Source organism: Bombina bombina, chromosome 3 (assembly GCF_027579735.1).
Source record: "Bombina bombina isolate aBomBom1 chromosome 3, aBomBom1.pri, whole genome shotgun sequence".
Classification (NCBI taxonomy): domain Eukaryota; kingdom Metazoa; phylum Chordata; class Amphibia; order Anura; family Bombinatoridae; genus Bombina; species Bombina bombina.
The window spans coordinates 995,740,654-995,767,939 of record NC_069501.1 but is presented as its reverse complement, the minus strand read 5'-3'; the positions used below and the strand labels follow the sequence as shown (position 1 = coordinate 995,767,939).

Below are 27,286 nucleotides of genomic sequence, written 5' to 3'. Positions count from 1 at the left end.
CATCAAGATTGTAAACAATCCTCTAATTTGTGTATTCATTTCTTGGGTCCACACAAAGGCCAAAAGGCCACAGCAGTTACTTTAGCTTTTTGGATAAAACTCTTGATTCACAATGCTTACTTGGAGGCTGGAAGGTCTCCCTCAGAACACATTACAGCACATTCAACTAAATTAGTTTCCACTTCCTGGACTTTCAAATTTGAGGCTTTTGTAGAACAAATTTGCAAGGCAGCAGCATGGTAATCCTTATATATCTTTACTAAATTCTACCACTTTGAGTTTTTTGCTTCTTTGGAAGCGGCCTTTGGTAGGAAAGTCCTCCAGACAGGAATTATGTGACTGCATTTAAATTTTATTTCTCCCACCCATCATTACTCGTGGACTCCACAGCTTGGGTTTTAGTTCCAAGGAGTAATGGCTTATGGATTCTCACCACATTATTAAAGAAAACAAAATTTATGCTTACCTGATAAGATAATTTCATTCATGGCAGTGAGAATTCAGGAGATCCGCCCATTTTTTATTTTATGTAAGTAATTTTTTTTGCCGGCAGTTCTAGTTTGCACCCTGCTTCTTCCTTTATCTCCTTTCTGCTTATCCTTGCTTGGCTATACGTAAGACTAGCATACTATAGAGGTGGGAAGAATTAAGTACTCTTGGGAATCTTTGCTTCCTCCTGGCCAGGAGTTGAATCCTAGGAGTAATGGCTTGTGGACTCTCACCACCATGAAATAAATTAATTTATCAGGTAAGCATACATTTGGATTCAGATAGAGCATACAATTTTAAACAAATTTCCTGTTTACTTCTATTATCAAGTTTGCTTAATTCTCTTGGTATCCTTAATTAAAGGAGCAGCAATGCACTACTGGGAGCTAGCTGAACACATTGGGTAAGGCAGTTAAATAGCCATAAAGGTGTAGCCACCAATCAGCAGCTCCCAGAAGCACATTGCTGTTCCTGAGTCTACCTAGGTATGCTTTTCAAGAAAGGATATCAAGGGAATTTTATACTTTGATAAATGTTTTTAACATTTATAATTCCATTGTATTTGTGTCTCAAGAGGTAGGCTCCTCCTCTTCCAGAAGATTTAGTCCAAATTAAACCCTTTTATGAAAAAGTGGTATAGTTGATAAGGTGTTCTCTACTGATTTTGTTTGACGTGCTTATTTTATTTCGCTAGGTTTATGTTTTTTTAAAGATTTCATTGAAGATTTTAAACATCATCATCAAAATAATACATAATATGACATAAGTGTTAGAAGTACAGTCACACATTTAGAGACAGCATAAGTAACCCCTATTTCATTTGAAGCTGCATGTCTTTTTGTTTGGTGCAAAAAACTGAATGAACCCAGTCTCCCATTAAAGGGACTTAAAAGGATTTCCCCATAAAATATGTATTTATGTGTAGTAAAATACAATTCAATGTACTTTAAAACTCCTTAACAAGCCAGACTCTCATATGCTCATATGTTTGACAATGTTGTATGCAATTTGCAGAAGTGAATGATTCAGCTAAATCTTAATTAAGAAAAAAGCTTTTCATGTATTTTTTTTTCTTTGATTTCTTGACAAACCAGACATCTCCCATCAATTTTCTATGTTCTGAAAGCATATCTATTAAATGCTTTAAAAACATATTTATTAAAACGCTTTAAATCAAGCTTTTTCAAACTTTTTTTTCCCAAGACCCAGTGCAATGATACCACATACCATTATGACCCTATTTTTACACACTGCGTGCACATTTCTGAAATAAATATAGCAAGATAGCTGTAATATTTGGGGTAGTGACTAAAATGTGTGCTTACTTTATTTTTAGCCAAACTTAAGTGTTGCAAAAGGTAATAACACACACCACCCACACTCTCATACAAGTTACAACTTACAACACACACACTCTCATACAACGCGCACACTCACACACTTTCAGAGGGAGAGACTGAGAAGAGAGAGAATAGGGGAAGAGGGAGATGGAAAATAGAGTACAGAGGCTCAGAGAGAGAGAACATAGGGGGAGAGAGTGGGAGAGAGAACAGAAGGCGAGAGAGTGGGAGACGAAACAGAGCTAGAGGGTGATAGAGAGAGCAGAGTGTGAGAGAAGGGAGAAGGGAGAAAGAGCAGCGGGAGAGAGAACAGAAAGAGAGATAGGAAAAAGGGAGGTAACAGTGCTCGCGTCCCTGTAAACATGGTGTTGGGATCCAGTAATGGGTCCTGACCTGTAGTTTGAAGAACCTTGATTAATTTGCAAATGGGATATACACATAGTAGAAGTACACCTCTTGACCTGCAGAGCACTGCTGGTCCTGAGCATAAACTGCCACTGATCCAATCAACACTCACATAACCCAACTGTGTTAAAGGGACAGTCTAGTCCAAAATAAACTTTCATGATTCAGATAGGGCATGTAATTTTAAACAACTTTACAATTTACTTTTATCACCAATTTTGCTTTGTTCTCTTGGTATTCTTATTTGAAAGCTAAACCTTGGATGTTCATATGCTAATTTCTTAAACCTTGAAGGCCTCCTTTTATCTAAATGCATTGTGATAGTTTTTTTTTACCAAACTAGAGGGTGTTAGTTCATGTGTGTCATATAGATAACACTGTCATCACGCCTGTAGAGTTACCTAGGAGTCAGCACTGATTGGCTAAAATGCAAGTCTGTCAAAAGAACTGAAATAAGGGGGCTGTCAGAAGATGTTTAGATGCAAGGTAGAGGTAAACTCAAAGAGGTAAAAAGTATATTAATATAACTGTGTTGGTTATGCAAAACTAGGGAATGGGTAATACAGGGATTATCTATCTTTTAAAACAATAAAAATTCTGGTGTAGGCTATCTCTTTAACTAGCACTGCAGATTTGGTCAGTGGCAGTTATCTCACGGGACCTGCATTGCTCTGCAGGTCCCGCAAGGTACGTCTGCTATGTAGGGTTAAACACATGCATGGTTGCTATTCTTAACAACTCTTAATAAATAATATGTTCTTCAATAATTTAGTTTTTTTATTATTGTTTTTGAGGGAGGGATCCATTTTGAGTTCAATATCCTGTTAAAACTCTGTCATCTACTTTTCAAAAAGCAAAATGCTGTTCTCACATGCTAATGTTCTTAATGAATGTTTATATAATTATACATTTCTTTATGGTATAGCTTTAAATAATATACATTGCTTTATTGTACAGTTTTGAATAATAGGTTTCACCTTTTTTAAAAAAAAAAAAAATGATTAGTTATATGATATATATTTTTTTTATTTATGCAGGAATTTAGTTTTTTCAGAAAGCCTCCAGCAGCACCCTGGCTGTTACTGGCAGAAGCTTTGAGCTGGCAGTTCTCATGCTGTACGAAGATGGCACTTAACAAAGACCAGCTGGCAATGCTGGGGAAGAAACTTTGTGGTATTGATGCTATCATAGTACCCTTTATTCACTGTAGATTTTTGAAGTTTCGGCTTATGTTCCTTACGTTTTACTGATACTGGCTAGTAAATAGTGACCTTGGGAGAGGGAGGAATGCATATAGGTCGTACAGAAATCCTCAGAGACTGTAAACTCTGCTTGCTCTTTACACCTGTATCAGCATATTTATGTATGCTGTGCTTTTAGGTATTGGTCACCTTGTATTGTGCAGCAGAATACAGTATAATGTAAAGCTGATAAAAACTTCCCATTCATATGGTACTCATAATAACCAATATTAAAAAAAAAAATCCCAACCAGTTAAGGTAATCAGATGCTAGTATAAGTACTTACAAAAGTGAAGATTATGTTTATGTGAAGTCACTAAGGCCTAGATTTGGAGTTTGGCGGTAGCCGTGAAAACCAGCGTTAGAGGCTCCTAACGCTGGTTTTAGGCTACCGCCGGTATTTGGAGTCATTCAAAAAAGGGTCTAACGCTCACTTTTCAGCCGCGACTTTTCCATACCGCAGATCCCCTTACGTCAATTGCGTATCCTATCTTTTCAATGGGATCTTTCTAACTCCGGTATTTAGAGTCGTGGCTGAAGTGAGCGTTAGAATTCTAAGATGTATCCTGATTTCCTTTTCTTTTTTCTGTTTTGTAATTTATCTATGTATCGCTTTTCCCTCAATAAAAAAAAAGAAAAAAAAAAAAAAAAGAATTCTAACGACAAGACTCCAGCCGCAGAAAAAAGTCAGTAGTTAAGAGCTTTCTGGGCTAACGCCGGTTCATAAAGCTCTTAACTACTGTGCCCTAAAGTACACTAACACCCATAAACTACCTATGTACCCCTAAACCGAGGCCCCCCCACATCGCCGACACTCGATTAATTTTTTTTAACCCCTAATCTGCCGACCGCCACCTACGTTATCCTTATGTACCCCTAATCTGCTGCCCCTAACACCGCCGACCCCTATATTATATTTATTAACCCCTAACCTGCCCCCCACAACGTCGCTGCCAGCTACCTACAATAATTAACCCCTAATCTGTCGACCGCCACCTACATTATACTTATGTACCCCTAATCTGCTGCCCCTAACACTGCCGAACACTATATTATATTTATTAACCCCTAATCTGCCCCCCTCAACGTCGCCTCCACCTGCCTACACTTATTAACCCCTAATCTGCCGAGCGGACCGCACCGCTACTATAATAAAGTTATTAACCCCTAATCCGCCTCACTAACCCTATAATAAATAGTATTAACCCCTAATCTGCCCTCCCTAACATCACTGACACCTAACTTCAAACATTAACCCCTAATCTGCCGACTGGAGCTCACTGCTATTCTAATAAATGTATTAACCCCTAAAGCTAAGTCTAACCCTAACACTAACACCCCCCTAAGTTAAATATAATTTAAATCTAACAAAATTAATTAACTCTTATTAAATAAATTATTCCTATTTAAAGCTAAATACTTACCTGTAAAATAAATCCTAATATAGCTACAATATAAATTTTAATTATATTATAGCTATTTTAGGATTTATATTTATTTTACAGGTAACTTTGTATTTATTTTAACCAGGTACGATAGCTATTAAATAGTTAAGAACTATTTAATAGCTAAAATAGTTAAAATAATTACAAAATTACATGTAAAATAAATCCTAACCTAAGTTACAATTAAACCTAACACTACACTATCAATAAATTAATTAAATACAATGCCTACAATTACCTACAATTACACCTAACACTACACTATCAATAAATGAATTAAATACAATATCTACAAATAAATACAACGAAATAAACTAACTAAAGTACAAAAAATAAAAAAGATCTAAGTTACAAAAAATAAAAAAATATTTACAAACATAAGAAAAATATTACAATTTTAAACTAATTACACCTACTCTAAGCCCCCTAATAACAAAGCCCCCCAAAATAAAAAATGCCCTACCCTATTCTAAATTACAAAAGTTCAAAGCTCTTTTACCTTACCAGCCCTGAACAGGGCCCTTTGCGGGGCATGCCCCGAGAAATTCAGCTCTTTTTCCTGTAAAAAAACACATACAATACCCCCCCAACATTACAACCCACCACCCACATACCCCTAATCTAACCCAAACCCCCCTTAAATAAACCTAACACTAAGCCCCTGAAGATCTTCCTACCTTATCTTCACCATACCAGGTTCACCGATCGATCCAGAAGAGCTCCTCCGATGTCCTGATCCAAGCCCAAGCAGGGGGCTGAAGATGTCCATGATCCGGCTGAAGTCATCATCCAAGCGGGAGCTGAAGAGGTCCATGATCCGGCTGAAGTCATCATCCAAGCGGGAGCTGAAGAGGTCCATGATCCGGCTGAAGACTTCTATCAACGGCATCTTCAATCTTCTTTCTTCCGGATCCATCTTGGAGACCTCCGATGCGGAACATCCTGCTGGCCCGACGGACTACCAACGAATGAAGGCTCCTTTAAGGGACGTCATCCAAGATGGCGTCCCTCGAATTCCGATTGGCTGATAGGATTCTATCAGCCAATCGGAATTAAGGTAGGAAAATTCTGATTGGCTGATGGAATCGGCCAATCAGAATCAAGTTCAATCCGATCAGCCAATCGGATTGAACTTGATTCTGATTGGCTGATTCCATCAGCCAATCAGAATTTTCCTACCTTAATTCCGATTGGCTGATAGAATCCTATCAGCCAATCGGAATTCGAGGGACGCCATCTTGGATGACGTCCCTTAAAGGAGCCTTCATTCGTCAGTAGTCCGTCGGGCCAGCAGGATGTTCCGCGTCGGAGGTCTACAAGATGGATCCGGAAGAAAGAAGATTGAAGATGCCGTTGATAGAAGACTTCAGCCGGATCATGGACCTCTTCAGCTCCCGCTTGGATGATGACTTCAGCCGGATCATGGACCTCTTCAGCTCCCGCTTGGATGAAGACTTCAGCAGGATAATGGACATCTTCAGCCCCCTGCTTGGGCTTGGATCAGGACATCGGAGGAACTCTTCTGGATCGATCGGTGAACCTGGTATGGTGAAGAAAAGGTAGGAAGATCTTCAGGGGCTTAGTGTTAGGTTTATTTAAGGGGGGTTTGGGTTAGATTAGGGGTATGTGGGTGGTGGGTTGTAATGTTGGGGGGGGTATTGTATGTCTTTTTTTACAGGAAAAAGAGCTGAATTCTTTGGGGCATGCCCCGCAAAGGGCCCTGTTCAGGGCTGGTAAGGTAAAAGAGCTTTGAACTTTAGTAATTTAGAATAGGGTAGGGCATTTTTTTATTTTGGGGGTCTTTGTTATTTTATTAGGGGGCTTAGAGTAGGTGTAATTAGTTTAAAATTGTTGTAATATTTTTCTGATGTTTGTAAATATTTTTTTATTTTTTGTAACTTAGTTCTTTTTTATTTTTTGTACTTTAGTTAGTTTATTTCATTGTATTTATTTGTAGATATTGTATTTAATTAATGTATTGATAGTGTAGTGTTAGGTTTAATTGTAGGTAATTGTAGGCATTTTATTTAATTAATTTATTGATAGTGTAGTGTTAGGTTTAATTGTAACTTAGGTTAGGATTTATTTTACAGGTAATTTTGTAATTATTTTAACTATTTTAGCTATTGTACCTGGTTAAAATAAATACAAAGTTACCTGTAAAATAAATATAAATCCTAAAATAGCTATAATATAATTATAATTTATATTGTAGCTATATTAGGATTTATTTTACAGGTAAGTATTTAGCTTTAAATAGGAATAATTTATTTAATAAGAGATAATTAATTTCGTTAGATTTAAATTATATTTAACTTAGGGGGGTGTTAGTGTTAGGGTTAGACTTATCTTTAGGGGTTAATAAATTTATTAGAATAGCGGTGAGCTCCAGTCGGCAGATTAGGGGTTAATGTTTGAAGTTAGGTGTCGGCGATGTTAGGGAGGGCAGATTAGGGGTTAATACTATTTATTATAGGGTTAGTGAGGCAGATTAGGGGTTAATAACTTTATTATAATAGCGGTGCGGTCCGCTCGGCAGATTAGGGGTTAATAAGTGTAGGCAGGTGGAGGCGACGTTGTGGGGGGCAGATTAGGGGTTAATAAATATAATATAGGGGTCGGCGGTGTTAGGGACAGCAGATTAGGGGTACATATCGATAATGTAAGTAGCGGCGGTTTACGGAGCGGCAGATTAGGGGTTAATAATAATATGCAGGGGTCAGCGATAGCGGGGGCGGCAGAATAGGGGTTAATAAGTGTAAGGTTAGGGGTGTTTAGACTCGGGGTACATGTTAGGGTGTTAGGTGCAGACGTAGGAAGTGTTTCCCCATAGACAACAATGGGGCTGCGTTAGGAGCTGAACGCGGCTTTTTTGCAGGTGTTAGGTTTTTTTTTCAGCTTAAACAGCCCCATTGTTTCCTATGGGGGAATCGTGCACGAGCACGTTTTTGAGGCTGGCCGCGTCCGTAAGCAACTCTGGTATCGAGAATTGCAGTGGCGTTAAATATGCTCTACACTCCTTTTTTGGAGCCTAACGCAGCCATTCTGTGGACTCTCAATACCAGAGTTATTTTAAAGGTGCGGCCAGAAAAAAGCCAGCGTTAGCTACGCGGGTCATTACCGACAAAACTCTAAATCTAGCCGTAAGTATTTTGAATTTCCCTAGTTGTGGTAGGCTTATAATATATAGTTATGATCTATTGTTATATATATTTTTCCCACTTTTTTTATAGATGGGATGGATCCCAGAGAGGACAGCGTAGTATCATGGAACAAGTTCTCAAAGGTAAACTCCATACAAAGCAAAATATATTTCTATATAAATATTTGAATATATGTAAATGTATTGTGGTGGTGTCACACTCCTCTAGAAACATACAGTATATGGTGCTGGTAGTTTATAGAATGATATACTGCTTAGATAGAAATCTCTCAGAAACCATTCCAGAGGTGCCTCTTCCTTCCTTCTGTCTATACAGTTTCTAATTATTTGAGGTTAGGTTGTCAAGGCTGTATCATTTATATTTGTACAGATGAACGTCTATTTTTTGGAAACATTCCAAGTGTTGCTGTTTCAGCACTAACATATGACTATTAAGATTATTTTTTTCTTTTTCTAACATTGGTTTTAGATACTCTATCTCATAGACATGTAAGAAAACATGTGGTAGCCCTTTAGAGATCTGCCTCATTCAGATTTAGACTTCAAACAAATAAGAATTGTTTTCCATTTTTCAGTTGGCACCAGGCTCCTATTCAGGAACTATTATTATTGTTATTATCATTTATTAGTATAGCGCCGCAAAATTCTGTATCGCTGGGTACAGAGATAGGGCTATACAATGACAAGGATTTTTGATACGATGCAAAACATAAGTCTAAGCAAATCTAGTACAGGAGGAAGAGGGCCCTGCTATAGAGAGCTTACAGTCTACAGGGTGAAGGTGCAGAGACATTAGGTTTGGGGTAGCTTGTCACATGGATTGTAGTTGCAGCAGTGAGTCAAGGCAGCAAGAATTATTTTCGTTGGGATGAAAAACAGAGGAGAGATGGGAAGCCTCTCTGAATAGGCATATTTTCAAGGAGCGTCTGAAGCTATACAAGGTTGGAGACTTATGGAGTGGGGTAGAGAGCTCCAGAGGATAGGAGCAGCATGTGAGAAGTCTTAGAGGCGGGAGAGGGACATAGAAATAATAGGAGTGGAGAGACGTAGGTCAGAGGTTAATCGAAGAGGACTGGTCGGAGAATATTTGGAGATGGGAGAGGAAATATAGTTGGGAGTGTGAGGTTGTTGAGTGCTTTGTAAGTTATGGTTAATACTTTAAATTGTATTCTGGAGTGTATGGGGAGCCAGTGTCGAGACTGGCAGAGTAGAACAGCTGATGTAGATGGGCGACTTAGGTGGATGAGTCTAGCTTAAGCCTTCATTATAGATTAGAAAGAGGAGAGGCTGTGTTTTGGAAGGCCATTTAGAAATAAATTACAAAAGTCAATGTATGACAAACTAAGGGAATTAATTAGTATTTTTGTAGTTTTTTTGAGTAAGTAAAGGACGAATTCTGGAAATGTTGTGTAGGTGTGCACAGCAGGATTTGGTAAGTGCTTGTGTATGTGGGGTGAATGTGAGTTTTGAATCAAGTGTGACCCTAAGACAGCAGACCTGGGGTGAGATGTTAAGAATAGAGTCTCCAACCCTCAGAGAAATGTCAGGTGTTGGATAACTTGAAGAGGGTGTGTGTGGGGGGGGGGAATAATAAGCAGCTCAGTTTTGGAACAATTGAGTTGCAGGTAGTGTGAGGACATCCCAGAGGAAACAGTTGGTAATATGGTTGAGTAAAGAGGGAAAGATATCAGGAGAAGGATAGATTTGGGTATTATCAGCATATAAATGGTACTGGAAACCAAAGAAGGATATAAGTTTTCCAAGGGAGGATGTATAGAGAGAGAACTATTGTTTAACTACTGAATGTTTATTCATTAATCTTGAATGTCTGACCACTGCTTAATGTCTTCTCAATACCATTCCTTCATCTTTAAGATTTTAACCTCTTGAGAGTGGAAAATGCTCCCCAAACAGGGCAGAGAGATAGACAGGAGTTCAGACAGGCAGTAAAAATCTTCCCCCAGTTTGGAGATGCCACCAGCCTCCCAGGTGAAATGTGGGCATGCCTACCAATCCCTTGGTTTACAGTGTGCTGGTCCTTGTTATAAACTTACAGTTCATTGGCACTGTGCTTTCTCTGGTTCTCTTCTGAAGCAGGCTTTCAGAAGATCAAGAGGACAGCTACTTTGGAAGTAAAGTTTTACTTTTGGGGCTAATAACACTCTGCAGACCTCAAGAGTAACTTTTGACACAAAAATAGAGCACTTTCTTTCTCCTTCTCCTCAACTGACTGGTGGCCATCTTTCTGACACTTAGTTAAATTTCTGCTGTACTTTATTAGCGATGAGCAACCATAAATTCCAGAGGTTAACTAATCTTATGTATTTTTAACCCCTTATTGCTTACATGTCATGCAATTTAAAAGATATGTTTTTCCTATTTAAAGAGACAGTGTTTAATTTTACTGTATCTTTTCTAGGGACTTCAGTTTTACATTGTGTCCTTAGGAGGTTAACTCTTTCTGTACCTATTATACTGTATTTCTGTGATGCTATCTACTTGTAAATATTTGTCTATCCTTCTGTTATACTATATACTGGGAGCAAACTGGTACAGCTAACGTCTCAGGACATCATGCTGACCCTTTGGAAGGACAATCTAATATGTAAAGATGTAATGGTGTGTTCATCCACTCAGTTATGCCATTTGTGCTCTTAGTCTATATCTAATGCTAGACAGGGTCATGCAGAGTTCCATCTGAAGCGGAGTGCTTAGGAATTTACAACCCACAATGGTTACCCCCAGGACAGCTCTTCTGACTTGTCCCCTAATTTGAAGCAATATATCCACTCAGCAATTTCAGAACTGCTGGCTGTCATACTTTCACCAGTTAAATGCATATGCTTGCAAGGAGTGGATTGGAATCCTTAACAGGGACATATCTAAAGAGCAACCCATCTAGCTACCCTGCAGAAAGCAAGAGTAAAGTGGAATCAGAATCCTCCTCTTCTGATGACAATTTTTCAGAAACTCATGACCCACCTGCTAATTTTAGGTTTGAGCACATAAATGCCCTCTTGCAAGAATGTTTAATAGGAGAATGAAGATCCTCCAGCTACAAACAAACAGTCTGTTAAGAAGAATGATAAATACTTTAAGGCAGCTCTGAAAAAGCCATCTACCTTTCCTTTACCTGTCTCGGTTTCTGACCTAATCACCAAGGAATGGAACAAACCAGGCATTCCTTTTTGTTCCATCTGTCAAATTCAAGACTATGTTCTATTTTCCCTCTGAAAGGTTAGAGGTATGGGAAACTATTCCAAAGGTGGATAGTTCCATCTTCATTCTGTCTAGCCAGACGGGCTACCATTACTTTAGACTCCACTGGTGGTCCACGAGAGGATATTGGTGGTCCTTGACACCATCACACAGGAATTAATCTCCTCTGATGGTGTCACCCCCATCGCGCCGCAACTCCCTACAGTTCCTGGCTGAACATCAGTGATCACCGACGGAGAAGTTAAATTACAATCTCCCTACGCACGTTGCGTAGTTCTGCGTAACTTGCGTAGCTAGATTGTATTTTTAACTCCTCCCGCCCGGCGTGCTGCTCAGAGAAAGATGCTTCAATTCTAAAGCCACCAGAGGTTGGTATAGTCTTGGCTTGAAATAGTGGAATTAAAGTATAGAAAAAAGAAAATCTTTAAAAAACAATCTCTCTCTTATATTTCATTTTTTTTTCTTCCCTTTACCTGTCTCTTTGTAGTAGTTTTCCTAATTTCTTCAGATTGACTTACATCACTGTTTGTCTTCCTCCCCTCCATCTTCTTTTTTTATTTATTAAATATTAATTATTTTTTATTCTAATAATTATCCGGCGCACAAAGCCATTCCACCTGAATTCCAGTAATTGCCATCCAGCAGATCAGTCATATCCCACCAGTATTATAGTAATTGCCAGTAACATCAGTTGTGGTTAGCTCACATCCATATTTAGAGCTTTCTGATATAAACTTAATTTATGACTCCAATGTCTGTCCATGATCATAAGTAGTTTTGAATAATTCCTAACTGGGGAGGTAACTTGGAAGACTTGTCGTCCTTTTAAACATAATTCTTTTTCCCCCCACTTTGTGCCTCTCTGTTTCCAGCTCAAAAGTTGGCACTCACCCTTCAGCTGTCATTTGGTTATTTAATTCCAAAAAATAATTCTTGAAAATATGTAAATATATACATAATGTAAACTTAGCTATGGTTATACTAGTTATGTACACTACAGTGTGTGTGTGTGTATATATATATATATATATACCGTATATATATATATATATATATATATATATAAAACAACAATTAAAATTATGGGGAGGCGAAAAGTGAGTTTAAAAGACAGACTTCCCTTTATGCCATAGCACTGCTGCATTACACAGCTTTTATGCTTAGCTAGGGTTAGTACAGTGATTCTAACCAATCCCAGGACAACAACAATTAGGGAAGTCTGTCTTTAAAAAGCAGGCTAAAAGTTAAGTGGTAAGTCATTGTGAACCTCATTTGCATATCCTACCCAGATTCCTTTGCTGCATTGGAAACAGTGTAGTCAGAGAGTTTCTGGTTTTAAAGCAAGTCTTCTGACTTGTTTAGATTTGTAAATGAATTACACAATGAGTTATTTTCTCTATATTTTGTATTTAGTGGAGGATTTTAAACTCACTTTTCGCCTACCCATAATTTTAATTGTTGTTGAATTTCCCCCAGAAATGAACTTTACCAAGCAGTGATTCAACCTACTCCCAGCTGATGAGTGGCAAAACCACGAAACAGCTGTCCTGGGATTGGTTAGAATCACTTTACTAACCCTAGCTAAGCATAAAAGCTGTGTAATGCAGCAGTGCTATGGCATAAAGGGAAGTCTGTCTTTAAAAACAGGCTAAAAGTAAAAAGGTGAGTCATTGTGAACCTCATTTGCATATCCTACCCAGATTCCTTTGCTGCATTGGAAACAGTGTAGTCAGAGAGTTTCTGGTTTTAATGCAAGTCTTCTGACTTGTTTAGATTTGTAAATGGTTTACACAATGAGTTATTATATATATATATATATATATATATATATATATATATATATATATATATATATGTACACTGTATACACACATAGAGGTTTGTACCTTTTTAAAAAAAAATCATGTTAGTGGTCCACGGGATTCATAATTGTGAGTTTAGTGGTCCCTGAAGTCCGAAAGGTTGGCGACCCCTGCTTTAGGAGGACTGCACCCTCTTTAAAGATCCAATGGACAGAAAGTCTGAAAAGCCTTTACGGACGATCCTTCCAGCTGGCAGGTTATGTTTTGTCCACCTGTCAATGTAGCATGCTTGCTGCAGCTATTGCAGTCTTGAAGAAATTCAGGATTGCTTGAGGTTGGTTGGACTACTAACAGTTTAATTTGTGATTCAGCTCTTGAAATAACAGCCATTAATTTTAAAAGCGCTACTATGACTGTTCTGGCTAGAAGAGCCTCAACCACATTCAGGGAGGGGATGGCTAATCATCGCCATGCCATAAGAGCTGCCATTGACAAACAGGAATCAGATCAACCTGTGGCCAGGCATTTTATGCAAGCAGGGCATACTGCCGCCAGTCTAAGGACTATGATAATTGATTATGTGCCACCACTGATTAGAGGTAGGGATAGGCACAGAAAACTCCTGCAGGTTGAAGTTTTGTGGATCTATCGACTAGACACCGTAGCTTCTAAAGGTTTGAATGTCCAGCTGGACTATAATGTGTTTCTTTAGCCGGATTTGGCTATGATCGGACGATCTAGGTCTCATCTGGCAATAAAAGAATAAGGGACTATAACCCCCCGGAATGATTACTGATGTCTGTATTTTTTCGATATGGATATATCAATCTTGGGGGCTCAACCGATGAGTATCTATTCCTCCTTTATTAAGATTCTACCATACTGCAATAAGCATGAAAGGAGTTAGGGACTACTTTAATTTTTAAATTGCCTAATTGGGAACATACCGATAGGCAAACTGTGTTTTTAAGTATAGTTAGTGTAGAGTATTTGTAGACAGATATGTTGGTGTGTTTTTTTTTCGGTGTCCAGCTACACCGTTGCTTATCCTTGCTGCAGTAAATCGATCTGATGGTGACGTAGTCGTTACTCGGCACAAGGGGAGAGGTTATGCAAATTAGCCATGCGTCTGGACCGTAAGACAAGGTATACGTCAGTGGTTACGTGGCAGGAGTGCATTGGCTTGGCTGAACCGGAAGTTTGAGCACATTAGGGTTTAAATAGGGAACGGGTGTGTTAGTTTGTTAGAGAACATTTGGAGACATTTGAACTACCCATTGAGAAAGGTGCCAGTCCGGTACCGAAACGTTTGGGGGTATTTATGCAGTGATTTATTGATGTGATGAGATGTGAATAAACCATATCATTCTCAAGACCGGTGAGAGCAGCGTTTTATGCTGAAAAGGAAATTTGTGTATGTATTACACGCAGCACCCTGGCTGTTGCTAATGTGGTTATAGTGAGTGCACCTGGAATTGGATTTATATATATACAGGGCCGCCATCAGGGGGTGAGAGGGGTGACTCCTGTCAGGGGCCCAATGGGCCAGGGGGGCCCTATGAGGCAAGAACTAAAAAAAAAAAAAAAAAAAAACTTTTTTTTTTTTTTTTTTAAATTTTGGCAGCTACCAGTGGGTACTACAGCAGAGTGCTAATTGAGCATGGGAAATGTTATTACAAGGAGTAAAGTATTAGCATTTGAGAGGATTTCTGAGTGTGCACTAAACCATTATGCACAGTGTGAGACAGACTTGGCACATTGTTTGTACAGTGTGTGCCTGAGTCAAACGGTAGATCACTTTCATTTGCAGAGGAGGTAGGACTTACTTAGCAAATGTTTTTTATTTCTTTGTGCAATTTTGGATTGTAACTTCAGTATGGTAGTAGTTGTATGGTGGGGCCAGGGGTCCATAAAAACAAATTTTTTTAGCAGCAGTGTATTTATGATTATTTGACAATGCTGTAGAAATGCTATATTTAAAACCATGCAGAAATGTTTCCTCCTCAATACACAAATGGTAGGTGCCCTTTTGCCAGATATGAATTTATATATATATATATATATATATATATATATATATATTACATTCCAGTTTATTGCCCCTTTATGCAAGGACTTTCCAGATGCAACGAGGCATTTTATCTAAGATTTTTACATCTGCATAAATTGTTATACTCTCTGACTAAGATTGCTCAGTGTTTGAAATGAGACAGGTTAACTTAAAACTGTTCAGTTTACATTACAGCTGACTTAATTTTGAAATACATACCAACAAGCCTAAATCCTGCATTTAACCAGATCTAATGGTATGAGTACCACATCTTATGGTTCCACCAAGACCATATAGAGTACAGCATTTTCAAAATCCATAAGTACAGTTGACAGATGGGATCATTTGTACACTATATTTGAAGTGTTGCTCATGGTTGGGGAAAATGGGGAAAAAAACAAACATATGTCAACCTTTTAAAAGTACTTTTCTTTATCTAGCCATCTACCCAGATCATTAATGTACAATTTTGAATTCACAGAGTTATTTTTGTTTGTCCATTTACAAATATGATTCTTTAAAAAGTGATCTCTTAATTTCTGCAATTTTTTTTATCATGCATGTCACACACTGTTTATTTAGGGGATGCAAGGTGCATACATGTTTCCTCCTGTGAGTGTTTCTGTGGGTGTCTGTGTTTATGTCTTTGTGCTTTGGTTTGTGTCTCTATGAGTGTGTATGCATTTTTTTTACTGTGGGTGTGTATGTCTTTGTGCATTTTCTGTGGATGTCTGTGAGGGTGTGTGCATATGTCTTTGAGCTTTTTCTATGGGTGTCTCTGTGAGGATGTGTGTATGTTTGTCTTTGTGTATTTTCTCTGGATGCCTCTGTGAGGGTGGGTGTGTATGTCTGTGTTTTCTGTGGATGTCTCTGTGAGGGTGTGTGTGTGTGTGTGTGTGTATGTATGTATGTCTGTGTTTTCTGTGGATGTCTCTGTGAGGGTGTGTGTTTTCTGTGGGTGTCTCTGAGGGTGTGTGTATGTATGTCTTTCTGTGTTTTATGTGGTTGTCTCTCTGTGTGTGTATGTCTTTGTGTGTTTTCTGTGGGTGTCTCTGTGTGTGTGTGTATGTCTTTGTGTGTTTTCTGAGGCTGTCACTGTCTGTGTTTCCTTGAGTGTATGTGCAAGTCTGAGTTTGTGTGTGTGTGTGTCCATTGTCTGTTCCTTTTTAGGACATTTTGACCTTACTACTGATTATTCACATCTTTCTACAGACTTTGAGACTAAAGAGACCTTTCCGGAAGTCACCAATCCACCATTTAACCTTTAAATTATTGTTTAGGCGGTTCAGGGCCCTTCCTTTCAGCCACTGCATGCTGTTATCATCATTTAGTTGGCATCTTCCTTTACAAAAAGATAATGAGAATTCTATATTTTGTTTTCTAAATCTCCTTTTTTTTTACAAAACTGTAGTTTACCTCATTACTGAGTGTCTGTTTGGGTGTCTGTGTCTGAGTGTGTTTCTTTGCGTGTCTGCTAGAGTATCTATATGTGAATCCTTATGTGTGAGTGTGTGTGTGTTTTTCAGTGTATGAGTGTGTCTGTGTGTGTGTATGTTACTACCTTTACAACATTTCCAAGTTTAAATAGACACTTAAGAATAAAGTGCATATACGTTTTAGTCACTTGGTCTAAAATTGCACATGTCAAAGGAAGGGGGGGGGGGGGGCTGATAAATGGTTAAGTCAGGGGCCCCAAAATGTCTCCTCATTGCCTATATATATATATATATATATATATATACATATATATATATATATATATATATATATATATATCTTAAAGCCCTTTGCCTGCCTTTTTTTTCTTACACCTGAGAGCTCATATCTTTGAGCCTTTATAACTTTTGTGTACAATATTTTTTGTGAATCATTTTTATTAGATAGTGTTATTATGAGTGTAAGTGTACTTTTTGTAATGTATTTTTGATGTGTTTTGTGCAAAACAGTTAACCAGAGCTCTGAAGTTGTGGTAACTCGTAATACAAGCGGTAAGACCAATAAGCACAAACCCTTGCGTTATACCCCTTATCGCTCGGGTACAAAAGTTTGCGCTCCACTCGTAATCTAACGCATAATATTTAAAAGCAGACTTTTTCCTTTAATTTCCAGGGAAAGATTTTTTTAACCTGGACTGAATGCTATTATTATACAACAGTCACTGTAGGAATAGGAGCATTCATGCTGCACAAAACAAAAGCAAAAAGCAGGATTAAGTCTGTTGGACATTTTCACAGACTAAAACTATTTTAAAGAGCCTGGGCAGACTGTCCAAACTCAGTGGATTCAGAATATATTAGGGGTGTCGAATAGGATTAAAAATAAGACTTCCTTTGGGAAGATTCTCTCTTACCCATGTAACAAAAAAACCAGTAAAAGAACTTTCAGGGGTAATTGTCCCAGTTCCACAGCAGGAACAAGGATTGGGGTTTTTATTCAAATCTATTCATTGTACCTGAAGGAAAATTATTTCAGACCAATTTTGGATCTGAAAACTTTAAATCGTTTTGTAAGAGTCCCAACTTTCAAGATGGTGACTATAAGGACTATTCTGCCTTTTGTTCAGCAAGGTCATTTCATGTCCACAATAGACTTACAGGACACTTACCTTCTTCTTCTACCTTCTTCTACATCTTGGGTATTAAATCCCATATGTCACTAGCCCATGGACACTTGCCACTTACATGAGAGAAAACATAATTTATGTAAGAACTTACCTGATAAATTCATTTCTTTCATAGTGGCAAGAGTCTATGAGACCCACCCTTGGAATAGAACCCTTTATTCTGCTCCTCTAAAGGGACTGTAGTAATTACTCAAATAGCTCTGGTGTTTAAAGGATCTTTATGAATACAAGACAGGAGGAATCTTCCTTGAGGAGGGTGAGACCGTAAGCCTATGTGGTACCCCAGGGAAATTATGATCAGTAACTACTGGTCCTGAATCAACCTTCCCAAGCCTTGTGAGAAAAAAAAAAAAGCTAAATGTGCCTCCCACCAGATCTTCGTCTGGATTTTCACTAACATCAGAGGCAGGTTCAGTTTGAGACATAATTGCAAGAAAACAATATTAGAAAAAAATAAAAATTAAATAAATTCTGCAAATTTATATCCATGCTCCTGTATATGATAAATATATAACAGGCTTTAGAGAATGGGAAACAGAGCAAAACAAATTATTAAAAAAAGCAAAAAAAACTGATTCATAAAATCCTGCATGAAAGATCTCTAAGTGTTTTCTGGCGTAAAGTTTTACGCCAGATATATAGATGACGTATTCTTGATATGGAGGGGTCCTGTTGATTCTTTAGTCAATTGGATTGACACCTTAAACAAGCTTGAATCCACCATACGGTTTAAGTTTACATACAGTAGGGAGACAATACCATTTTTAGATCTAAATATTAATAAATATTTGGATAGTGATGGTTACAAATTTACTACTTCCTTATACTCTAAGTCAACGGATAAAAATTTGTTTCTACTTTCCACCAGCTTCCATCCTGAACATCAAAAAAGAAGTGTGATCTCCTCTCAGCTCATGCGAGTAGCACGCAACAACACACTTGTTGACACCAGGACTGCACAAGAAGAAGAAATTAAGTCTAAATTAAAACAACGAGGCTACAGAACTGTGGATATTGAAAGGAATCACATTGAAATGTCACAATATGATCAGATGACACTGTTACAACCACAACCAAAGCTTTAACAGATACTATGAATAATAATATAAATCTCATCACAACGTTTACTCCTTTGCATAAAGTACTGGGACATTGTAAAATCTGATAAATTACTCCCATTTACACAAATGGAAGCACCTCGTATTGTTTATAGAAAAGCATCTAACTTGAAGGATATCCTGGTACATAATGATCCAGTAAAGTGCTACCAGAAAGGCACCTGGATGGACAGGAAAAAGAAGTTAGAATGCTACAAATATGGAGACTGTACTACATGCAACAGCATGCTTACGGGACGCAGTTCCATCATCCCCGAACAGGGAAGAAATATAAAATCTTTCACAGATTATCTTGCACCAGATTTCGGGATCTACATTTTGATGTGTCCATGTTCTCTTGTTACGTTGGAAAGACCTCAACCACCTTTAGAGAGAGGATGGCAAACCATCGCCATGCCATAAGAGCCGCAATTGATAAACAGGCATCGGATCAACCAGTGGCCAGGGATTTCTTTCAAGCTGGGCATACAGCTGCCAGTCTGATGACTATGTTAATTGATCATGTGCCTTCCCCGAGTAGAGGTGGTGATAGGCAGAAAAAACTTCTACAAGTAGAAACATCCTGGATTTATCGACTAGATACTGTAACCCCTAGAGGGTTGAATATACAGCTGGACTACAATGTGTTCCTGTAATGGATCTTGCTATGATTCATCAATCTAGGTTGGCTCCGGCATCAGGAGATAAATGTAGCCCGACAATATCTGACATGTAAACCACAGTAGTCTTTTATAAAATTATTGGACTACTTTAATCAATGAGTGTGTAGCTGCCTGCTATACAAGTTTCTACCATGCTGTAAATTGACATGAAGTGAATAGATTCAATATAAAGTTAGGGTTTTCGCAGGGATTCTCGTGTTTTTAAACATTTTAATAAAAAAAAGGCACTCTATGCTAGATCGTATGTAGAATCTAGTCATATTTGTGCTGTGTACCTTCGTTTTAATTTTAGTTAATAGTAAAAAGCTTCTGGGTGTTGTCGGGGTGACGCCTGTCTTGACCGCGATCGAAAAGATTAACCGTGACGTATGGATGATTTCATCACTGGAGGTGCGGCTATGCTAATTAGCCATGCGCTCGTATGATAATTGACCGAGTTTAGGGACACGTGATACAGGCTGCAACTCGTTAACACCGGAAGTCTTTAGCGCTGAAGGGTATATTAGGATAACAGGTGTTGGAGTTCAGCAGAGAATATTGGGACACAGGTTTATCACCCATTGAAAAAGTTGCCAGTTTGGTACAGAAACGTTTGGGACTTTTGTACTGTGATTATGCTGAATTGATGAGATTAAATTTGAACTCTTCCATGAAGACAGGTGAGTGCAGCGTTTTATTCTCCCTATAGGATAAATGCTACGGATGTATACACGCTACACAGCACCCCGGCAGATGTGGTTTTGCAACAGTGAGTGCACTTGATTTGAATATATATATATATATATATATATATATATACAGTATATATATATATATATATATATATATATATATATATATATACTGTGTGGAACCTTCAATCTCAGTCATTCCCTTCAGTGGCGATGTGCATGGAAGTTTTAGGTCTCATGACTGCAGCATCGGACGCGATCCCCTTTGCTCATTTTCATATGAGACCTCTCCAGCTTTGTATGCTAAACCAATGGTGCAGGGATTATACAAAGATATCACAATTAATATCCTTAAATCCCAATGTTCGACTCTGTCTTACTTGGTGGTTAGACCACCATCGTATAGCTCAAGGGGCCTCTTTTGTTGGTCCAACCTGGACTGTGATCACAACAGATGCAAGTCTTTCAGGTTAGGGAGCTGTCTGGGGATCTCTGACAGCACAAGGGGTTTGGAAATCTCAAGAGGCGAGGTTACCAATCAATATTTTATAACTCTGTGCTATTTTCAGGGCTCTTCAGGTTTGGCCTCTGTTCAAGAGAGAACCGTTAATTTGTTTTCAGACAGACAATATCACAACTGTGGCATATGTCAATCATCAGGGTGGGACTCGCAGTCGCCAAGCCATGAAAGAAGTATCTCGGATACTTGCTTGGGCGGAATCCAAAAAAACAGCAACATTTCAGGCTATACATCCTTATTCATGCTATATCATATATCATATAGCATGAATAAGGGTGTATAGCCCGAAACATTGTGCTTTTTTGGACCTCCACTTTGTAAATAGAGTGAGTTAATCTTTTATGTGTTGTGGGACTGTGTTTTTTCATGCAGTATTGGGGGCTTGCAGTGAGCTCCTGCCTTGCACTTGCACGTTACAAAAGGACTGATTGCTGTTTCCTATTGCTTGGTTTTGTGCAGTTGCCAACCTTGGTCACTTCCATTAAGGCCAGACCTTCTGTCTCAAGGTCCGTTTTTCCATCAGGATCTGAAATCATTAAATTTGAAGGTATGGAAATTGAACGCCTAGTCCTTATTCATAGAGGTTTCTCTGACTCAGTGATTAATACTATGTTACAGGCTCATAAATCTGTTTCTAGGAAGATTTATTATCAAGTTTGGAAGACTTATATTTCATGGTGTTCTTCAGTCTCTTCAGGATGGTTTGGATAAGGGTTTGTCTGCAAGTTCCTTAAAGGGACAAATCTCTGCTCTTTCTGTCTTATTTCACAGAAAGATTGCTAAGCTTCCTGATATTCACTGTTTTGTACAGGCTTTGGTCCGTATCAAGCCTGTCATTAAATCAATCTCTCCTCCTTGGAGTCTTAATTTAATTTCAAAGGCTTTACAGGCTCCTCCTTTTGAGCCTGTGCATTCTTTTGACATTAAACTACTTTCTTGGAAAGTGTTGTTCCTTTTGGCCATCTCTTCTGATAAAAGAGTTTCTGAATTATCTGCTCTTTCTTGTGAATCTCCTTTTCTGATTTTCCATTAGGATAAGGCAGTTTTGCAGACTTCATTTCAATTCTTACCTAAGGTTGTGAATTAATAGAGAAATTGTTGTTCCTTATTTATGTCCTAATCCTAAAAATTTTTTGGAGAAATCCTTACATTCTTTGGATGTGGTAAGGGCTTTGAAATATTATGTTGAAGCTACTAAAGATTTCAGGAAGACTTCTAGTCTATTTGTTATCTTTTCTGGTTCTAGGAAAGGTCAGAAGGCTTCTGCCATTTCCTTGGCATCTTGGGTTAAAGCTTTTGATTCATCAGGCTTATTTGGAGTCGGGTCAGGCCCCGCCTCGGAATTACAGCTCATTCTACTAGATCAGTCTCCACTTCGTGGGCTTTTAAGAATGAAGCTTCAGTTGATCAGATTTGCAAAGCAGCAACATGGTCTTCTTTACATACATTTACGAAATTCTACCGTTTTGATGTATTTACTTTTTCGGAAGCAGATTTTGGTAGAAAAGTTCTTCAGGCAGCTGTTTCAGTTTGATTCCTCTGCTTATGTTTTGAGTTTTTACCTTTCATTTATGAGAAAAACTTTTTTTTGGTTGTGGATTTAATTTTCTCAGCGGAAAATGGCTCTTTTTATTTTATCCCTCCCTCTCTAGTGACTCTTGTGTGGAATTCCACATCCTGGGTATTACTATCCCATACGTCACTAGCTCATGGACTCTTGCCAATTACATGAAAGAAAACATAATTTATTTAAGAACTTACCTGATAAATTAATTTCTTTCATATTGGCTAGAGTCCATGAGACTTACCCTTTTTATGGTGGTTATGTTTTTTTGTATAAAGCATAATTATTTCAAAATTCCTTTGTTGATGCTTTTTACTGCTTTCTTTATCACCCCACTACTTGGCTATTCGTTAAACTGAATTGTGGGTGTGGTGAGGGGTGTATTTAGAGGCATTTGAGGTTTGGGAAACTTTGCCCCTCTGGTAGGACTGTATATCCCATACGTCACTAGCTCATGGACTCTTGCCAATATGAAAGAAATTAATTTATCAGGTAAGTTCTTATATAAATTACGTTTTTAGCGATGTATATGTATGTATCTCAATGTTATAAAGTCCTTTGCCTGCCTTTTTTTGGAACACCTTAATTACTTTTTTATGCAATTTTTTTTTAATAATCTTTATAAGATGGTGTTATTATGAGTGTAAGTGTACAATTGTAATGTATTTTTTCTGTGTTTTGTAACACTTTTTTGTTTTGCTGAAGAGTTGACCAGAGCTATGAGGACGCGGTAATCAATCTACCATAAATCGCAATTGTGATCAATCGATCGCTTTTATTTTCAACTTGTAATACAAGCGGAAAACCTGACGCATGCAAACACCCATGATATACCCTTATCGCTTGCACGTAACTGTTACTGCTCTACTCGTAATCTGTCTCATAATGTTTAAAATGGATTTGTCATTCGCCAAACATTTCTTGATTTTTTTTATTTTTTCATACATTCCTTTAATTCCAGAATGATTTATTTCCAGTTGAAACATGTTTAATATTCATGGATAGTTCAATAAATTATCTATCTTATTTATTAACAGGATAACGTGCTCGAGGGACCCTTCACATTCTGGATGTGGTTTGATGCAACACTGTCCCTGGTGAAAGAACATCTGGAAAAGATCTGGGATGCTGGGTGTGTATGTATTTATATTTAAAGCATGAAAAAATGTTTGGTAGTAGGGCAAACTTTAATGACAATGTAAGAGTGTACATCTAAATACACTTTTCTTCTTAATTGAGGAGAGTCCACAGCTGCATTCATTACTTTTGGGAAACACAGAACCTGGCCACCAGGAGGAGGCAAAGACACCCCAGCCAAAGGCTTAAATACCTCCCCCACTTCCCTCATCCCCCAGTCATTCTTTGTCTTTCGTCACAGGAGGTTGGCAGAGAAGTGTCGGAAGATTCGGTTTAGTCTCTTATGGAGGGTAGTACTCTTCGGAATGGGACTGGCACGTCTCTTTTTGTCCTTCTGGGGCATGTTTTGGCTGTGCTGGAGGATTCCAGTTGTAATGGTTTGATGGATCCTCAGTCTTCCGTTCCAGATGGCAAGCTGGGTTAGACGCATGGGGATGAAGTCAATCTCCTTGTCGTCTCCATTTTTATTTTTTGGGTTATCTTATTACAGTCCTGAGCTTTGGAAGAATTGGGCCTCTGATTGACTGGTCCTGTTAGGATGTCCATTCTTCTTGGGCGTTCACCTGCTGGTGCTGCCTTCATTTACTTTGATTCGGTCAGGATGTTTTTTATTTCTTTTTGAGAAGCTCATGTCTGTTATAGTTTTTCCTTTTGTCAAACATTTCTTTTCTGGAATTTGATACTAGCGATTTTGCGGTCGCTTTAGCACTTCCGCGGAAGTTTGATAATTTGTGTTAGGGCATTGTTATGTCTATCGTTTGTCTACACCTACTAGAGATTAGACTTTTCTGTGGACTTGGACAGTTATGTTGTGCCCTATATATCAGGCTGATCCTGGTCGGGCACTAGTTTTTCTGTTCCTGGATGTCTATATCAACCACGTGGTGCCCATTATACCTGGCTGGTCCGGTTGGGGGGCCGAATTTGCTCACTCTGGTGAGGAGTTGTTTTTTTTTCTTGATTTTATATGTTATAAGAGGCCTTTCGTTCTTAGACGTTAGACTGGTCCTCATTTTTCCTTTGGGTAGGGCATCACAGGGGATTGGTCTTAGTCCTCGATGTCCTGTTCCTGATTGTTGGCGGGGTTACCGCGGTCGGATCCTGCTAAGGCTTACTCTGGGGGTTCCTGAGGTCCTTTGGCCTCGGAGGTAGAGTTCTCTTCCCGACAGGGTTGCAAGTTCAGATGACTCTTTGGTATACGTGGTACCAGATTAGGTGGAGATTCTCGTCTCCTCCTTTGGTATTCTTTTTCTTAGATTCTCCGTTGTAAATCCTTGGCGACTATACCTCTTCCTTATGGGGTTGAGGTTGCAGTGCCGCTTTTTCCCCTTCATTAGGGCTTGGTTTATGGTCATCTGTTTTCTGGAAGCTCGGGTTTTAGCCCTTTGTTTCCCCCTACAATATCTCGGCTGCTTCCATATTTTTGGAGCTCTGGAGATTGTGTTGTCTTTTTCCTGTGGTTGCCCCTGCTAGGCGTTTAGGTTGCCTGCAGCCTCTCCACCCTGATTGTGCCGATCTTGTCTGATCTCAGGAGATACGCAGGGTCTGGCATGGTTAGTACTTGGAATGCTCGTTCATTCATAATTTCCTTGAGCTGTAGGGGTTTCAAGGATATTGATCCTGAGAGGATTTTTGGAGACTATTAATCTTCTCGATCTAGTTTTCTAGGTTCTGAGCGCTGTTCTCTTGTAAGTTTTCCTTAGTCTTTAGACTTATTGTCCCTCGAGCATTTAGGGGTCAAGCTCCCTGTCTCTGGGATACTTACGTGAACGTTCAGTGTCCATGGTCCCTTGGATGCGGCTGTGATTGCATCACCTATGGTGCAAGGTCTTCTCCAGATGGGGTAACCCGTGGGTTACTCAGGGGTTATTAGTCTGATGCCAGCTCCAGGTCCCGGGTGTCAGGTTTTATGGCCCTGATCCTTGTCTTTGACTGGACGTTTTTGGGCTTTTCTGTGTCCTGATATCTTAGATGGATCTGGACGGCCTCAGCTTTCTGGTTCCAGAACGTCCTTTTGTCTCTTTGGTGGGGTTTTCTTCCTATAATGGAATATTGGAATTCTTCTGGGCCTGCTGTAGTGGCCGCATGGTTCCTGTCAATCGGTATTGTCCTTTTGACATCCGTTTACAGGTTTACGCTCCATGACTGTGGGCGGGTGAGCGGTTATGTTGGCGTTTCCCCTCCTTCTGGGGGAAGACTGGGCATACCATAGTATCCACCTGGTGCCCCCGGAGGTCCTTCTCTTCCTCTGTTCAGGGGGTCCTCCCTGCCTTGTGTGCAGGATGTTATGTAACGGGTTATATTCTGGTGTCATGCCGTTTCTGTAGTCTCAGTATGGGGTCTCCTTTTTTATGGGGAGTGCCCCTTCTATTGGGAAGGGAGCTGTGTCTGGGTTCTGGAACCCATGCTCATCCTTGGGGGGTCTGGATCTCCTCCTCCTAATTCCTGAGGGTCTTGGTAGTTCGGGGAACTTTTCATTCCCTTGTCCTTTCGGACTTTGTCAGTCGCTTTGTTGCTGGGTCCGTTACAATGGAGTGGGGGTCAGGGATCTGATGGCCCTGTTGAGCCTTTACAGCGTATAATTGTTAAATCGTTTGGGCCTTCCCTGGGTGGGAGGTTTTGTGGTGTTTCCTTCCATCAGCTCTTTCTCTGCTGGTTTTTGGGTATCCTTTCCTCCCTGTCCTCTTGGGAGGGAGTTGCTCTGCTCTTTCTTTCCCAGAGTTTTTCCTTTGGGAGAGCTTTGTTTAGCTAGTGTTGACGGCTCACGTCCCCTGAGACCTCTTTTGCAAAGGGAAGCCTGTGGCTTCATCTGGAGCATACTTAGATATTATGGTGCTGTTTTTAGCTGTTCCCGGGGGTGGTTTTATTCCTCGGTCGCTCTATCCTGAGTGCGGGTTTGCACCCTGTGTATGGAAGGGGGTCTATCTTGCCCCTCTAGGTTTCTAGGATTGGGGCATTTCTTGGCCCCTTGGACTTCCATGCAGATAGGGGTCTGGGATTTTTCCTCCCTTATCTCTGCTTGGTCAGTAGGGTTCATTCTCTATGCGTTTTTTGTCCTGTTGCAACCTTGGTTGCCCTCTGGGAGTTATGTTCGGGGTTCTTTATTGCCTTAGTTATTGTCTGGTGGTCATTTTGGACTATTGTATCTGAGTTCTTTTTCTTCTTCTTCTTCTTCTTCTTCTTCTTCTTCTTCTTCTTTTTGGGAGAATGGAGGTCCCCCCTTCCCTCGGGTCGGGGGTGCGTTTCTGTGAGGGCTCGGAGCCTGCCGGACTTTGTCTACTCGGAGGCCTTTGTGCTCGGTGGATTCTAGGATTCTGGGCGGTCTTCTGGGGCTGGGAGACTTGCACTGAAAGGGTTAAGGAACAGAGGCGTAACTAGAAACCACAGGGCTCAGGTGCAAGAATCTAAGAATCTGCCTTTGCCAGCTATGAAGCGCACACTTTCCTTCTGTGACGCAGCTTAAATTTTGCCCGTCATGTGACCTTCCGATTCCGCTCTCTGTATTATCTGAGCAGTGGCGGCGGCTGGATGCGAGTGGAGAGACCGGCTTGTAAATCCGGTTGTTCTCGTTTGCTGCTGGGATCATTTGATTATCGGAGAGGGCAGGTAGGCACCTCAGTACAAAGCTGAGGTGTAGAGGTCGTATTTAGATAGTTTTGACAAGCCATTTTTTTTTTTTAATTGCTCCTTAGCATTTTTATTGTGTAGTGCTGGGGTTAAATACCTGTAAGTTGTGAGGGCGTGGGATGTCTACTTAACCAAAGACTATACTGCCTTGTTGATTCTTAAAGTGACAGAACCAATAAATAAAGTGAGTTTATTTATTTTTTATTTTTT

General features: G+C 39.4%; 1 protein-coding gene across 2 annotated transcripts in view; it reads left to right on the top strand.

The window, feature by feature from the left end:
* Nucleotides 1-27,286, top strand: part of LOC128654285 (signal transducer and activator of transcription 1-alpha/beta) — a 507,532-nt gene that overhangs the window by 389,737 nt on the left and 90,509 nt on the right. For both annotated transcript variants that reach the window (XM_053708137.1, XM_053708138.1), the window contains exons 17-19: nucleotides 3,272-3,407; nucleotides 8,154-8,206; nucleotides 23,350-23,444. In XM_053708137.1, coding sequence (XP_053564112.1) covers nucleotides 3,272-3,407; nucleotides 8,154-8,206; nucleotides 23,350-23,444 — 284 coding nt within the window. The remainder of the gene's footprint in view (nucleotides 1-3,271; nucleotides 3,408-8,153; nucleotides 8,207-23,349; nucleotides 23,445-27,286) is intronic.